Genomic DNA, 13,591 nt, shown 5'->3' on the forward strand with positions numbered 1-13,591 from the left:
TATCGGAGCCGCCGTAAAATTATGGAAGGAAACTTATATTAAAAGGAGGAATGGGAATTCTGAGACGGATTCTCTCAATCGCCTGCTGTAAATAAATCATGCTATGGTTTGGGGCCTGTAAATCTAATCCTACTCAGTCAGTCAGTCTACTGGATTCAGTGGAAGTGACTTCCAAGGGCCTCCGTGTTTCTGCCCTTGCTCTGTTCCTCTGATTCAGGGGCCCTTCTGCACACGACGTTCCTGGCCAACTGAGCGAAACAACCATGTTTAGACTCCACTCTTCATCAAAATCATGTTCATCCAAATGAAAACAGGCATTCAGTTCCCTTTTCCCCCGGTTTGTCCTTGCGTCCAGGAGCAAAACCCCATTTTCTGGCATGTAGACTCTTTTCCAGGCCACCGCAAATCCTTTTTCAATTTACAGGGGAAAAAATGTAAAGAGTTTCCTCCTGAATATTTCACAAAGTTCCAGTAGCTCCCACAGGGAGCCTATTCTGGGTAATGCTTACTAATTATCAACAACCAAACTAGGCATACAACGCTGGTAAATTACCTGACCCTTTACATTTTAATGAGACAACAAGGGCTTTGAGGAGGAGATGTTGTTTCAGTGGTTAATCGTGTCAGCAATGTTGTAATTGTAGGTTGAGGCGCATTAGCCGAACAGCCCCTGAGTAGGAGGGGGTCTCTCCACAGGCCCTTTGGAGAATAGAGCAGGGGATTATCGTTAGCCGGTGTCGTTTGCATGCCTCTAATCACTTACTTTATTGTCTTGTGTATCCATTGTCTTTCTTTAATTGCTCTTTAAATTAAAATTAAAAATAGTTTCAATGCCCAGAGCAGCTGTGAGAGTGTCTTGATTATGAAGAAGGCTTCGTCAGAATGGGACATACCGATAATATATTGTTAGTTGATGAGTGTGGTTTAAATTACTGTGCCTCCCAGTCAACCTCCTGAGCATAATTCCGTTACCTTTCCTTGCTCTAGCACATATTGTTTGTTTAATAAATAGTTATTTATGTGCAGCTGAGCAATTGTTTTAGGAAAGTCCATGAATTCCCAGGCCATGTTTTGCATGGCTTTCTCTTTACTTCAGAAGGAACTCTTTGTGGGGGAATACTCATCCATAATTCCTTCTAAAATGTCACCGGAGGAAGAAGGACAAAATATGTACCTTGATGGCACTTTCCACCACCACCACCATGGGAGAAGGTGGACATGGCTCCCAATGTCCTCGGAAACCATCATTACAATCTGTGTCATGGATAATATCTCTCTCTTGCCAGCACTGGAAACCCTTTCAGTGTCTAGAGCTGGTGAAGCTCCTTTCTGTAGAGGGTGAATAGTAGATAAGATTCTGGACCAGCAGTCCCACCACATTTCTGAGAACAATCAGGAGAGGCTTACTTGAGAGAAAAAACTGAGCAAAGATGAAGAGAGCAGAAAGAATTTGGATAGGACAGGTGACATTTCACATTGTGAATTTGAGTCAATTACTTAAAAAAAAACAACTCAATGGCAAAGAATCATAGAATCATGGAAGGGGCCATACAGGCCATCTAGTCCAACCCCCTGCTCAATGCAGGATCAGCCCAAAGCATCCCATGAAGCAGATGAGCTCTAGTCAGGATGGACAAAAGTAAATACTTCATTGAATCATAGAATCAGAGTTGGAAGGGGCCTCCTGGGTCATCTAGTCCAACCCCCTGCACTATGCAGGACACTCACAAACCTATCGCTCCTCCACTGTAACCTGCCACCCCTTGAGCCTTTACAGAATCACCTATAGTCTGAATCCTATAGTCTGTGGTCTGGAGATGAGAATCATAGAATCATAGAATAACTAGGGTACAAAGCCTGTTCATAAGAACGGGTGTTGATCGGCACCCCCCCCCCCCCGCCGGTGTCATCAGCGTAAAGGAGAACAGATAGATGACTATCAGCTGACTTTGGCAGGAGGTGTTCAACTTTAATATGTCGTTTATATAATAAATGAACAATAGGGGAGCCAACAAAAACCATTGTCTCACCCCCTTTTGTGTCCTTATTTCTTCTGAGAGGTGGCCTTGTCTCTTTCATCTAACTCTCAAGTTTTTGCATGAAATGCTTGGATCAAATGCTGCATAAGTCAACATTAGAAGAATCTAGTTTCTCCCAAAGCTTAACATGTGAGATAGAGTCAAATGCTGCCTTAAGGTCTATGAAGGGGGGTATCACTTGGGCATGAAATTGGGGTCATTGTGAGTTCCTGCATTGTGCAATGGGTTGGACTAGATGACCCTGGAGGTACCATCCAACTCTGAGCCGCTGCAGCATATCCTTCACCTGTAATGTGAGCCAGTCTTCCTCCTGGCTTGGCCGTTTGCCTCATGGTCAAATGTGCACCTTCTGCCATGCTTCCCAATATTGCCCACTTTTTACATTTATTGTAAGATCCGTTGTAAGCCTAATCCACCTCACAGAGTTGTTGTGAAGATAAAATGGAGAAGGGGGAATAATGTATGCTGCTCTGAGTTCCTGGGAGGGTGGTGACGGTGGCAGCAGAGTTTAAACATGCAAAGTTGTGAAGAACCAGCTGCATAAAGAATAAATAGCTTTTCATTGAGAATAGAAAGGAAGGAAGTGTGCACAAAGTGGCAGGCAGTCTTTAATTGAGCCAATCAGGAGATTATTTGAAAAATACCAGGAAGTTACTGATCTAAATCTGCTAATTACCCATCTCCTCCAATGTCCTGTGTAGGATATTCTCCATATATGTATCATGCACACAATAATTTTTGCATATTCCAACAGAGGTCAGGGGAAATATTAATTTTGCTTCTATTTACATATTTATTTTTGACACCACCCCTCCCTCTTCTTGCTCCCTTTAAATGCACTCACATAGCTTCCAGTTGCTAGCTGCTAATCTGTAGAGGCACTTTGAGTACGTAAAAGGTGCAGCCCCAATTACTGTAACTGTGACATGAATACTGTGATGTAGGGCATTTCTGCACCATGGATGGCTCAGTAGGGGTGCCACTGCTGTTCAGCTGTTTCCAAGTGGGCAAAGATTAGTTCTCCAGGAGAAAAGGGTTGCTTTGGAAGATGGACTTAATGGCATTATAACCTGCTCCCCCTCCAAAACTCCACCCCCCCCCCAGACTTCACCCCCTGAATCTCCAGGAATTTCCCAACCTGGGGCTGGTAGCCCTAGTTGGTCCAGCCTCCACACACAGAAACCCTCTAGAAGCATTGCCCAGCCATAACAGCAGGAGTGTTTTTCTCCTTTTAATTGCCGCTTAGTTGCAGTCCTAGACATTTTCAGGTCTGCTGAACCCACCCAGGAAGCAAACCAGAACCGAAAGGGGGAAATAGTCCTCCCCGCCACGCCACCCCTCGCGCAAAGGTGGCTGAAGTCATGGCTGATTTTTGTTTCCGAAAAGCCACTTAAGCATATTCGAAGGCTTCCATTCTTTCCAGGCACACCTGACATTTACATTCTAGTTAAGACGTAATTGTACTCAAAGGCCCGGAATGTTCTTAAACTTCATCTGCTAAAGAAACGGTTGGAATACAGATTGCCCCCCTTAAAAAAAATGACTGCAGAGGTTATTACAGCAGCTGCTCAGGGGACCTATTCAGATGCCTCATTTATTGGCTCTTAACAGATTAAAAGTTCAAATTGAGTCTCCTGAAATAAGCCTAATCAAATTCTAATCTGCATAATTTCCCCATAAGTGGCAATGGGAAATTTTTATAATTAATATACCAGTAGTTGACAATCACGTGTTCAACCGCACCAGCTACATGTGCTTAGCAAAATATTTTTGTTTGCATAGCTCTTTTCCCCACTTTATTATTCTCCTTTTCTCTTGCGCCTCCCTCTGCTGAGAAGGCAGGCGGATGCAGAATCTTCCCCTTAACTAGTCTTTAAAGATCCATTTTTAACGGTGAACGTCCCATTTACAGCTTATTGAGTTTCTGTCTCAACAGACCTCATGATGGAGCTGAATTTATTGGACTTGGTTGGCTCCAGCCACTCTTTTGGGCTCTGATATCCAATCTAACAATGACTTGTATCATTAAAACAAAGGGAGCTTAGATAACCACCGTTTTATACTCAGAACTTTGTTAAAAGCAAGCACACCGCAGAAACAAGAGTTGTGGATGCGCTACAAATGCTGAGATAAGTTTAAAAAGTGATGAAGGAAATCCATAGAGGATGGCTTTATGGTTGAAGAGAGACCTTCAACGTCTCTCCCAATCTATGCATCACCATCTATTTGCCTCCCTCTAAAATATCTAAAACTGCAAATTAACTGTAGCCGTCATCCACGGGCCATCATATAAAAAGGAGAGTCTGTGATTGTCCACTACAGGTGAGCTCTAGTAATATGGTTTGCAATTTTAAAGTGAAATTCCATCCACCAAAGCTGGCAAACAGGACCATACCTGCTTTACTAAATGCAGTTGATTTGTCCCATTCCAAGGAAGGACTCAGAAGAGTTCTCCAGGCTCTTACAATGTTCTGCAAGGAGGAATAATTAATAACAGACCTTCAAAAGACCAAAATTTGCTGTAAGAAACATATGAAACAAAGATGGCAGATCAATGGTCATGAAGGTTCTTAAATATTCTGTTGTAGTGCTCCATCCTGTTGAGATCACCCAGTCTTGAGCAGTATCAACAGAGGCATCCCATCAAAATCACAAAATGTCATAGTCCTGCTGTACACCATATTGGTCAGACCCCACCTGGAGTCCTGGAGTCCTGGGTGCAGTTCTGGAGGCCTCACTTCAAAAAATTAAGAGGGTACAGAGAAGAGCGATGAGGATGATCCAGGTCCTGGGGACCAAGCCCTCTGAGGAAGGGCTGATGGACTTGGGAATATTCCGCCTGGAGAAGAAGAAGAAGAAGAAGAAGAAGAAGAAGAAGAAGAAGAAGAAGAAGAAGAAGAAGAAGAGTTGGTTCTTATATGCCGCTTTTCCCTACCCGAAGGAGGCTCAAAGCGGCTTACAGTCGCCTTCCCATTCCTCTCCCCACAACAGACACCCTGTGGGGTGGGTGAGGCTGAGAGAGCCCTGATATCACTGCTTGGTCAGAACAGCTTTATCAGTGCAGTGGCGAGCCCAAGGTCACCCAGCTGGTTGCATATGGAGGAGTGCAGAATCGAACCCGGCATGCCAGATTACAAGTCCGCACTCCTAACCACTACACCAAACTGGCTGAGAGGAGACAGGATTGCTCGCTTTTAGTATTTGAAAGGCTGTCATTTGGAGGAGGGCAGGGAGCAGTTCCTTTTGGCAGCAGAGAATAGGACCTGTAGTACTGGGTTTAAACTACATGTAGAATGGTAGATATCAGGGGGGGAAATGTTCCACAGTCAGAGTACTTCAGCAGTAGAATTAGCTGCCTAAGGAGATGGTGAGCTCCCCCTCACTGATGGTCTTCAAGCAGCGGCATGGATGCTTTCAGTTGATCCTGCATTGAGTAGGGGGTTGGACTAGATTTATTATATTTATTTCTTATATTTATATACCGCCCTCCCCTGCGAGTCAGGGCAGTTTAAATGGAACATGGGAGAACATGGAACAATACCATATAAGTCAGTAACAGCACTGAATAAATAACAGTAATAACAGTAATTGCTTGAACAACATTAATATGTTAACAGTCTCAGGGTTGATCAGTTCAGGATGCTTACTTCATGGGGAGGGGTTCTGGGGGGCCCAGTAGATGTTGTCGGTCCAGTCCATCTCAACCAAATCCCTGGTGGAAAAGCTCCCAGTTGCAGGCCCTGCGGAATTGTTCTAGCTCTGGCAGGGCCCTGAACTCCTCTGGGAGCTTTGGCCCTGGTTGAGGTCAGACGTACTTCCTTGGGGCCAGGGATCACCAGCCAGTAGGAAGTAGCAGAGCGTAGAGCTCTTTCAGGGGGTATAGACAGTGAGGCAGTCCCTTGGATATACTGGGTCCAGTCCTTGTTTGGGCCAGACCATAAGTCTGATCTGGAATTCAACTGGTAACCAGTACAGTTGCTGGAGAGCAGGCCAGATGTGAGACCACCATGGTGTTTTTGTGAGGACTTTGGCACTGCATTCTGAACCAGTTGTAGTTTCCAGATCAAGGCTAAGGGTAGGGCTAAATAAAGTGAGTTGCAGAAGTCCAGTCTAGAGGTGATCATCACATGTGGTTAGGTATTCCGGGGCCAAGCAGGGTGCTCGTAGTTTGGCTTGGCACAGGTGGAAGAATGCCAGCCACGCTACTCTTGTGACATGAGCCCCCTTAGATAGGGAGGCATCGAGGATCGCACCCAGGCTCCTGGCCACGGAGTGAGCCACTGATAGCTGTACGCCATCCAGGTTACTTGGATCCTTCCTGCCCAGCCACAGGATCTCCGTCTTTGAAGGGCTGAGCTTTAGGTGACTCTGCCTGAACCACCTCTTCACTGCTTCCAGACATCTGGCTAAAGCTTCTGGGGGAGAATCAGGGCAGTCATCCACCAGGAGAAAGAGCTGGATGTCATCAACATACTGATGGCATCCCAGCCCAAATGTCCACACCAGTTGAGCAAGAGGGCACATGAAGATGGTAAATAGGATTGAAGAGAGGATCCGTCCCTTTGGGATTCCACATATGAGCTGGTAGCAGCTTGATTGTCTCTCTCCTATTGCTACTCTTTGTCCGTGACCCCGGAGAAAGGAGATCAGCCCGTCCAACTCTATGAGTCTGTGGGTCTGAATAAAATAAGGCCCCATGTGGAAGAAGGGCATTCTTTTTTTGCGGCATCAAATAGCTCCCCGCCAAGCCTCTTTCCAATGCCAGAATGAAATACTGTTTTCCTAATACCCTGCGACCCGAATTTCTGCCTGCTTTATGGGTGCTATTTCTTGACGAACAAATCTGTATTTTCTCAAGTCAGCATTTGATGATGGATGTCAAAATACAGGCCATGTATTATGCATATAGCATTACCGATTTAAGGTGTTTACTTGTCAAGTGGAAGAAATTCAAAAACTTCACATTCACTGAATTCACACAGCTGTCAATTGCCGTTTTTCATGCTTTCAAATGAAAGTTGCGATAAAACAGTTTAAGTTTCCGTCACTATTTTTTTTTTCCCTGGGAGGGAAGAAAATAGACAGCATCTAAAATTCATGCTTGTGGACCTGAAAACAAGCCGCAGGAAGGATGCATCTGGGAGGTTATAATAAGGACCTGCCACTTGTTTCTCTTCTTCCCTTAGATATGGAAATCATCACAAATTAGCATTTCTGCTGCACACATGATCTTGTGCTAATCCCTAGCAACCCTATAAGGGAAGTCCGTTTTGTAACCTCCATCCTAAAATTTAGAGGGAGTGGCCTGGCTAGAATACACACACACATGCACACACACTGAAGCATCTACTAGGCTTTAGTCAAGAGTGCCATGCTGAAAATTTTGATTTTTGGCTACAAGAGAAGTTGGTCTCAGGTTAGCTTGGTTGATGAGGAGTAAAGAACTCCACCCTTGCTCCTCCCCCATGCCACTGTGCTTTGCCTTCTGCCAGCCAATTTAAACTAGGTGGGCTGCAAGAGAGGGAAACTCAGCTGGGATCGCTGTACCTGCAGGCAGCCAATAGCACTGGGGTGCCTTCTCCTGCAACTTAGTTCATATTGGATGGCAGGACAAGCCAAGCCAGCCGCAGGATAAAGCTGATATATTTGACTGGCATTCTTCGGTCCAGGTCATTGGATGTGAAAAAATTCAGGATCTCCAATACATCCTGGATCCAAATTCCATATTGATATTTGGATCTGGGATTTTGGGGGAATCCCCCCCCAAACAATTTGGGGGGGGGGGCGTAGATCCAAACCGAAAAGTACCGTTCAAAAATTTGCACATCTCTAATCACAACTGATTCATGACAATGCTGCTGAGAGGTTGCGGTTGATATTCCCAATACGTAGACTTTGGTGAAGAAAATCTCTTTATTCAGGAACAAGTGAAGCAGGATATCTACAGTTTCTTGCTATGAGTAGAGCATGGCTATACAAGTGCCCTTAGAATTCCAAACTCCTGTCCTCCTCCAGATTCCAAATTCAGGAGCAAGAACTCCTGATGACACACCTCTTGTATCTTCTCATGCTTCCCAAAAAGCAAAACTTGCCACCAGACTCAGCATCCCTCTTTGGGTTCCAAGGACACGAGATGATCCAGGCCCAGGCACCCAGCAGATTCACTACCTGCCCCTCCCAGTCTTCTGAATCCTAGTTGAACTCATCCCAGCCACTACAGACCTAAACAAGCACTAAAAGCACAGACAGACAAAATGGACTCACAGTAGTCATGGCAGGAGCGTGCACTTGCATGGGTCTTGACACAGTCTTGACAGCTGCAAGGTTTTCAAGACAAGAGACAGAGATGAATTGCCATGGATGGTCTCTGTGTAGTGGCCTCAATTGTCCATGATGGTCTCCCATCCATGTATTAAGATGGAATGCCCACCAGAAGGCTGATTCACTCGGAAAGCTTCAGCATGGATCAGCCCACCCCTAGATTCAGTCCCCACAAATCTTCAGAACTGGATTTACACTCTTGGTGCCATTTGCTTACTCGGACAAGTTGCTTATCCATTACAAAGGTCTCAAGAAGCTTCTGATTTTGCTCTGCAATCGTTTGTGTTTCTTTCTATCCTTGAACATTTGCTAAAGTTACAAAAATAAATATCAGAAGTGGTCGATTCTGCCATGTATTCATTCAGCTGTCATGTATTCCTTTATGCATCCCGATAGTATTTCCTTTCCTTTGATATGTACCTAGCCAGTTGGTACCCTTTGATCTGGTCCAGGCTCAGGTCCCCATTCTCTTGCTAAGTGTTACTGCTGGACAGCTGGGGGCAATGCGGGCTGGGCTAGGTGTCCTTTATTCTCTCTCTCTCTCTCTCTCTCTCTCTCTCTCTCTCTCTCTCTCTCTCTCTCTCTCTCTCTCTCTCTCTCTCTCTGCCTTTATTTTAGTTTCTCATCCCACAAAGCCTGTTTCCCACCAAAAACTGGAACTAAGGGGGGTGGGCATGGGGAAACTGATATAAGCACTCCATTGCTATTGTTTCTTAATCTTGCCAACATATTGATCAGGTCTACTTGTATTCTCCCAAAACATCAATCTTTGATCCAGGTCAAAGTCTGTTATTGTGGCAATTGGTAGAAACCTCACAGATTGCCAAGACTCCCTTATGCAGCAGATCATGGAGTACCTCATCAGGTTCATAAACACCCACCACACTGCCCTGCTGAGCTTGGATGCTAGGGGGTGCTGGGAAGAAGTACAGCCAGTGGTGGCATGCAGTGCAGCTTTCCCATTTATGCTGATGTTGGACTGGTTAAAAAAGCATAACCCCAATGTGCACCGTCAAAGTACATGATTGAGGCAATTGGTAGAAACCTCACAGAATGGTTCCTTGAGATATACGCTATCTTTCAGGGGGGGGGTTACACATTTTTTCCTACCTCCAGTGGTCCATATGCTATTGCATCAGCTTATGTCCAACATAAACACCTGCAGTTTAAATCTGCACGGATATATGATGGACATAACTTGATGTAATATCAGGTCAACCACTAGAGGGAGCCAAGGACATACAGAACAAAAAAGAAACCTGAGGAAATGGGAACTTACAAGGGAGGAAAATGAGAATGCTGGAAATCCCTAACAAAGCATGCTTCCATCTCTCCTCTTATACCTACAGAATGAAGTGCAAAGTTCATTATATCTTACCTTAAACACGTATGCCACATAAATAAATAACTAAGCTTGGTTCAGTTTCAAAGTCATTCTGATTGGGAATTAGGAAAAATATCTGTTTGTGCTCTAAAATATGTCTCCAATATTTCAAGAGGGTGTTAAAAAAAATTTTTTTAAGTTGTAACTTGCAAGATGTAATGTTTCACTGTATGCTTTTTTGCCTTCTCAGGGTTTACTCCACCAGGAATGGACAGGTCATCCCCAGACAACAGTCCCGTCCATGGCCTCCTCCGCCAGCCCTCCATCACAACGGGGGTTAATATCCCAATTATAACTGAGTTAGGTAAGTAAAACAAAAGGTGATCTGCCCGCCTCCTTTTTTTTCTGCCTTTCTGTCCTTGCTTTCTTTCCGTGACGGCAGGTGTCGGGAAATGTATTTCTTCACTGACCCACTGGCGCAGAATGCCTTTTGTGAAGGGCCAAACAAAGCAATGGTTATGCAGGATCTCCTTTGGAAGCATTAGCATGAGTTTGCTTATTTCCTTCCGTGCTTGCCGGGCATAATACATCAGAATGTAGCCCATAAGAAACAGAACTGCTGCCTGTGGGGGAAAAAATAATGCTTATACATAGAGCGGAAAGGTTTCCTACATGAGATTCTGTTGGCATAAGGACATGAATGGCTGACCTGCAGAACGGATGCTGAAGGAGATAGTGGCATAGATTTGTAGCATTTCTGGCCTATGGTAAGTGGGCACCTCAACCTAGCTATGGTATATGGCAAGGGTAGCCATACTGTGGCTCTCCAGATGTCCACGGACTCTGTTTCCCATGGACCTCAGGTGAGGCACAGTTTGGCCACCCCTGGGATATGATACACTCAGGTCAATACTATCTCCTCATTTTCAGTATTGCTCCTCTGCCTAGAAGAGAAACAGCAAACTTTCCTTGGAAATTGCATCTGTGCAGGAGTGTATTGCACACCTCCTTGGTTACTGCACTATCTTGGTGTTCTAGCAGTCATTTGCCACTGGACTGCCTTGTCCTTGCCCAGGGAATCCAGTTGCAAATGACAGCTCTAGCTCAGGGATAGGGTCATGTCCAAAGCCGTGTGGTTCAACCCCCCAAACACATGAAGCAGCCTGGCCCCTTAATGGCAGCCTGGCCCCTTAAGGGCAGCTCTGTCTAAGACTGTCAGCGAGACCCTTTGGCCTGCCATGCAGACACTCTCTGCAGCCCCCTCCCCCATGCAGCATGGTCATTCTGCGAAACTGAATCGTGAATGTGGCCTCCCGTTGCATTACAGCGCTGGTGCTCCTGCAGGCAGATCTGGGTTTGGGTTGCTTGCAGTGGGTGGGCTGTTTGTTATCCCAGGCAACCTGGTCCAGGAGCCTCACCACTGACCTCACAGCTGGCCTTCTCGGTTTCCTGCTCCTGCAAACAAATCCATGACAAAATTGCACTTGAATGGTGTGCGGGCACTGTTCCCCAACAGGGTGCCCGTGGGCACCTTGGCACCTACACAAGTACTTCCCTTGGTGCCCACTGAGCTTTCCAGAAAGTGGGTGAAGGTGCTCTCAGGCAAGGCTTATTACTGATTGCTAAGCTCCTGAGCCTTCCTGAACCAACCTGTGTTCCATTCCCCCTTCAGGCCTTCCTTCTTCCCAGGAGCTGGGAGGTGTTCCCTTCAGCTGCACTTCCTAAGTCAGCCATTTTGGCTTTGACAGCTCTTATTTTGGGGTGGTGCTCACTCGGCCCTCTAAAGCCCCCAAAGGTGCTGGGGACCCACGGGGTGGCGCGTTTAGGATGAGCTGAGGGACTGCCCGGCTTCCTTCTGTCTGCAGCACTATAGAGGAGACGGTTGCGGAAGGCGTGTGCGAACCAAAGGCCAGCTAGATTTGTCGCCCTCTCTGTCCTTTCAGTTTCAGACCTGACCTGTCTCAGTCCCTGACAGTTTGCTTTCTCTATGTCTTCTTTCCTTCCTCCCCCATCCCCGTCCCCTCTCCCTCCCTCCTCCTAAACACTTCGCTTATTAGCTAAGCCGGGCAAACTTCTGCCTTTGGTTTCAATCAGTCAGGACAAAAACAGTGGGACTCACATTCTAATGATAACCGAACTGGGTAAGACGCGCCTTTTTCCTTTGCCTCGGCCGCCCTGTTTGCGTTATTGCTGCTCCAACCGTGGTCGGCTTTCTCTTTTTATTTCCCTGTCTGTAACAGAAGGGGCAGCCCTCACAGCACCGCTCCGAGAGTGTTTTTATGTTGTGATTCCAGTTGAAGTCAGCTGTCTGTCTCCGGTGTTTCTTAATGATTCCCCCCTTTTCCACCCGCAGCATCAGCAAATCTTTGATCACACCCATCCAACCTGCCGGCTGTTTTCATAGCACCTTCACACCAATTCCTTTTTCTTTGGTCTAGACCTTCTCTTCTTTTTCACCCCTTGGCTTGGCTTTCTTTTCTTTCCTTTCTGAAAACTCCAGCCACCTGTCAGCAGTGTGACTGACATGTCTTAACCGCTGTTGCAGGAGTCAAAGAAGAAGAAATAAAAGCTTTTTTTTTCGGGGGGGGGGGTGAGAGAATAAGAAAGGAGTCCCAGCACCATACCTTTCCATAAACTGTTTGTTCATTTGGGGAGCTCAGATTCCAAAGCTTCTAAAATTGGTTAAGCTGCTTCTGCAAAGTGCTTCACTCTTAAAAGTGGTGCTGCCACCTGCCATCGTTCCCCCCCCTCTTAACCCAGAGATCTATCAACCAAAGCATCGCAAGGACAACAGAGGCCATAAAAGATAAAGCTCTTGAGGGAAGCTTGAGGCTAAGGGCATCCATGGGCAAGAGTTTCCCGGGATTTTGCGGTGACTCAGAAATTGTCACCCACTAAACAGATAGGGAGAAGATTTTGTGTCAGGTATTAGGCTTGTGTGAGATATCCATCCTTCTTACAAGTCTGCCAGTCACAGGTAGCCTGCTCGGTGCCCCTGAAGATGGTAGCCTCAGTTGATTTTACCATTTACAAAAAGGCCTTTCCCTGAGGTAAATTTTGAAGTCACAGGTAGCCTGCTCGGTGCCCCTTTAGACGGTTGCCTCAGTTGATTTTACCATTTACAAAAAGGCCTTTCCCTGAGGTAAATTTTGAAGTCACAGGTAGCCTGCTCGGTGCCCCTGAAGACGGTTGCCTCAGTTGATTTTACCATTTACAAAAAGGTCTTTCCCTGAGGTAAATTTTGAAGTCACAGGTAGACTGCTCGGTGCCCCTGAAGACGGTTGCCTCAGTTGATTTTACCATTTACAAAAAGGCCTTTCCCTGAGGTAAACTTTGAAGTCACAGGTAGCCTGCTCGGTGCCCCTGAAGACGGTTGCCTCAGTTGATTTTACCATTTACAAAAAGGCCTTTCCCTGAGGTAAACTTTGAAGGGCGAGGCACTCTTTCAAATAGTCATTTATCACAGTGGTCCCCAACCCCCAGTCTGGAGACTGGGACTGGTCCGGTGATCCTTTGGTACCGGGCCGCGGCTCCTCCGCGTCCTCCTCCGCATCCTCCTCCCCGGCTGCTGCCTCGGGGGCTGCCCTGACACTCTGCCGCCAGCTCACCTTTGGTGCTCTCCAGCTGTCGCCATGGCTGGGACTCCTCCTCAGCGTGGCACTGCACAGCTGCTGCTGGCTCAGCGGGTGGCGGGAAGTCGCTGGCAGGAAAACAAGTGGAGCAAGGGCTCAGGCGGCGGCGACATCCCTCGGCAAAAGACTACTCCCCCCGGGCCTCAGTAAAATTGTCAAGTGTTGACTGGTCCCTGGTGATAAAAAGGTTGGGGACCACTGGTTTATCGGATGTGGAACTGTTCAAATTAAGCTGCTCTTCTACAGCGATGGTCCATCAGGAGGCACAATCTGGA

At 46.4% G+C, this 13,591-nt stretch overlaps 1 protein-coding gene across 9 annotated transcripts in view; it reads left to right on the forward strand.

Annotated features, from left to right (window-relative positions):
• Positions 1-13,591, forward strand: part of KCNMA1 (potassium calcium-activated channel subfamily M alpha 1) — a 581,951-nt gene that overhangs the window by 527,287 nt on the left and 41,073 nt on the right. For all 9 annotated transcript variants that reach the window (XR_013232722.1, XM_077345959.1, XM_077345953.1 and 6 more), the window contains one exon: positions 9,935-10,048. Coding sequence is in view for 8 of the 9 variants with exons in the window: in XM_077345959.1 (XP_077202074.1) it covers positions 9,935-10,048 (114 nt within the window). In the remaining variant the exon portion in view is untranslated. The remainder of the gene's footprint in view (positions 1-9,934; positions 10,049-13,591) is intronic.

Source organism: Paroedura picta, chromosome 7 (genome assembly GCF_049243985.1).
Source record: "Paroedura picta isolate Pp20150507F chromosome 7, Ppicta_v3.0, whole genome shotgun sequence".
In the NCBI taxonomy this organism is placed as follows: domain Eukaryota; kingdom Metazoa; phylum Chordata; class Lepidosauria; order Squamata; family Gekkonidae; genus Paroedura; species Paroedura picta.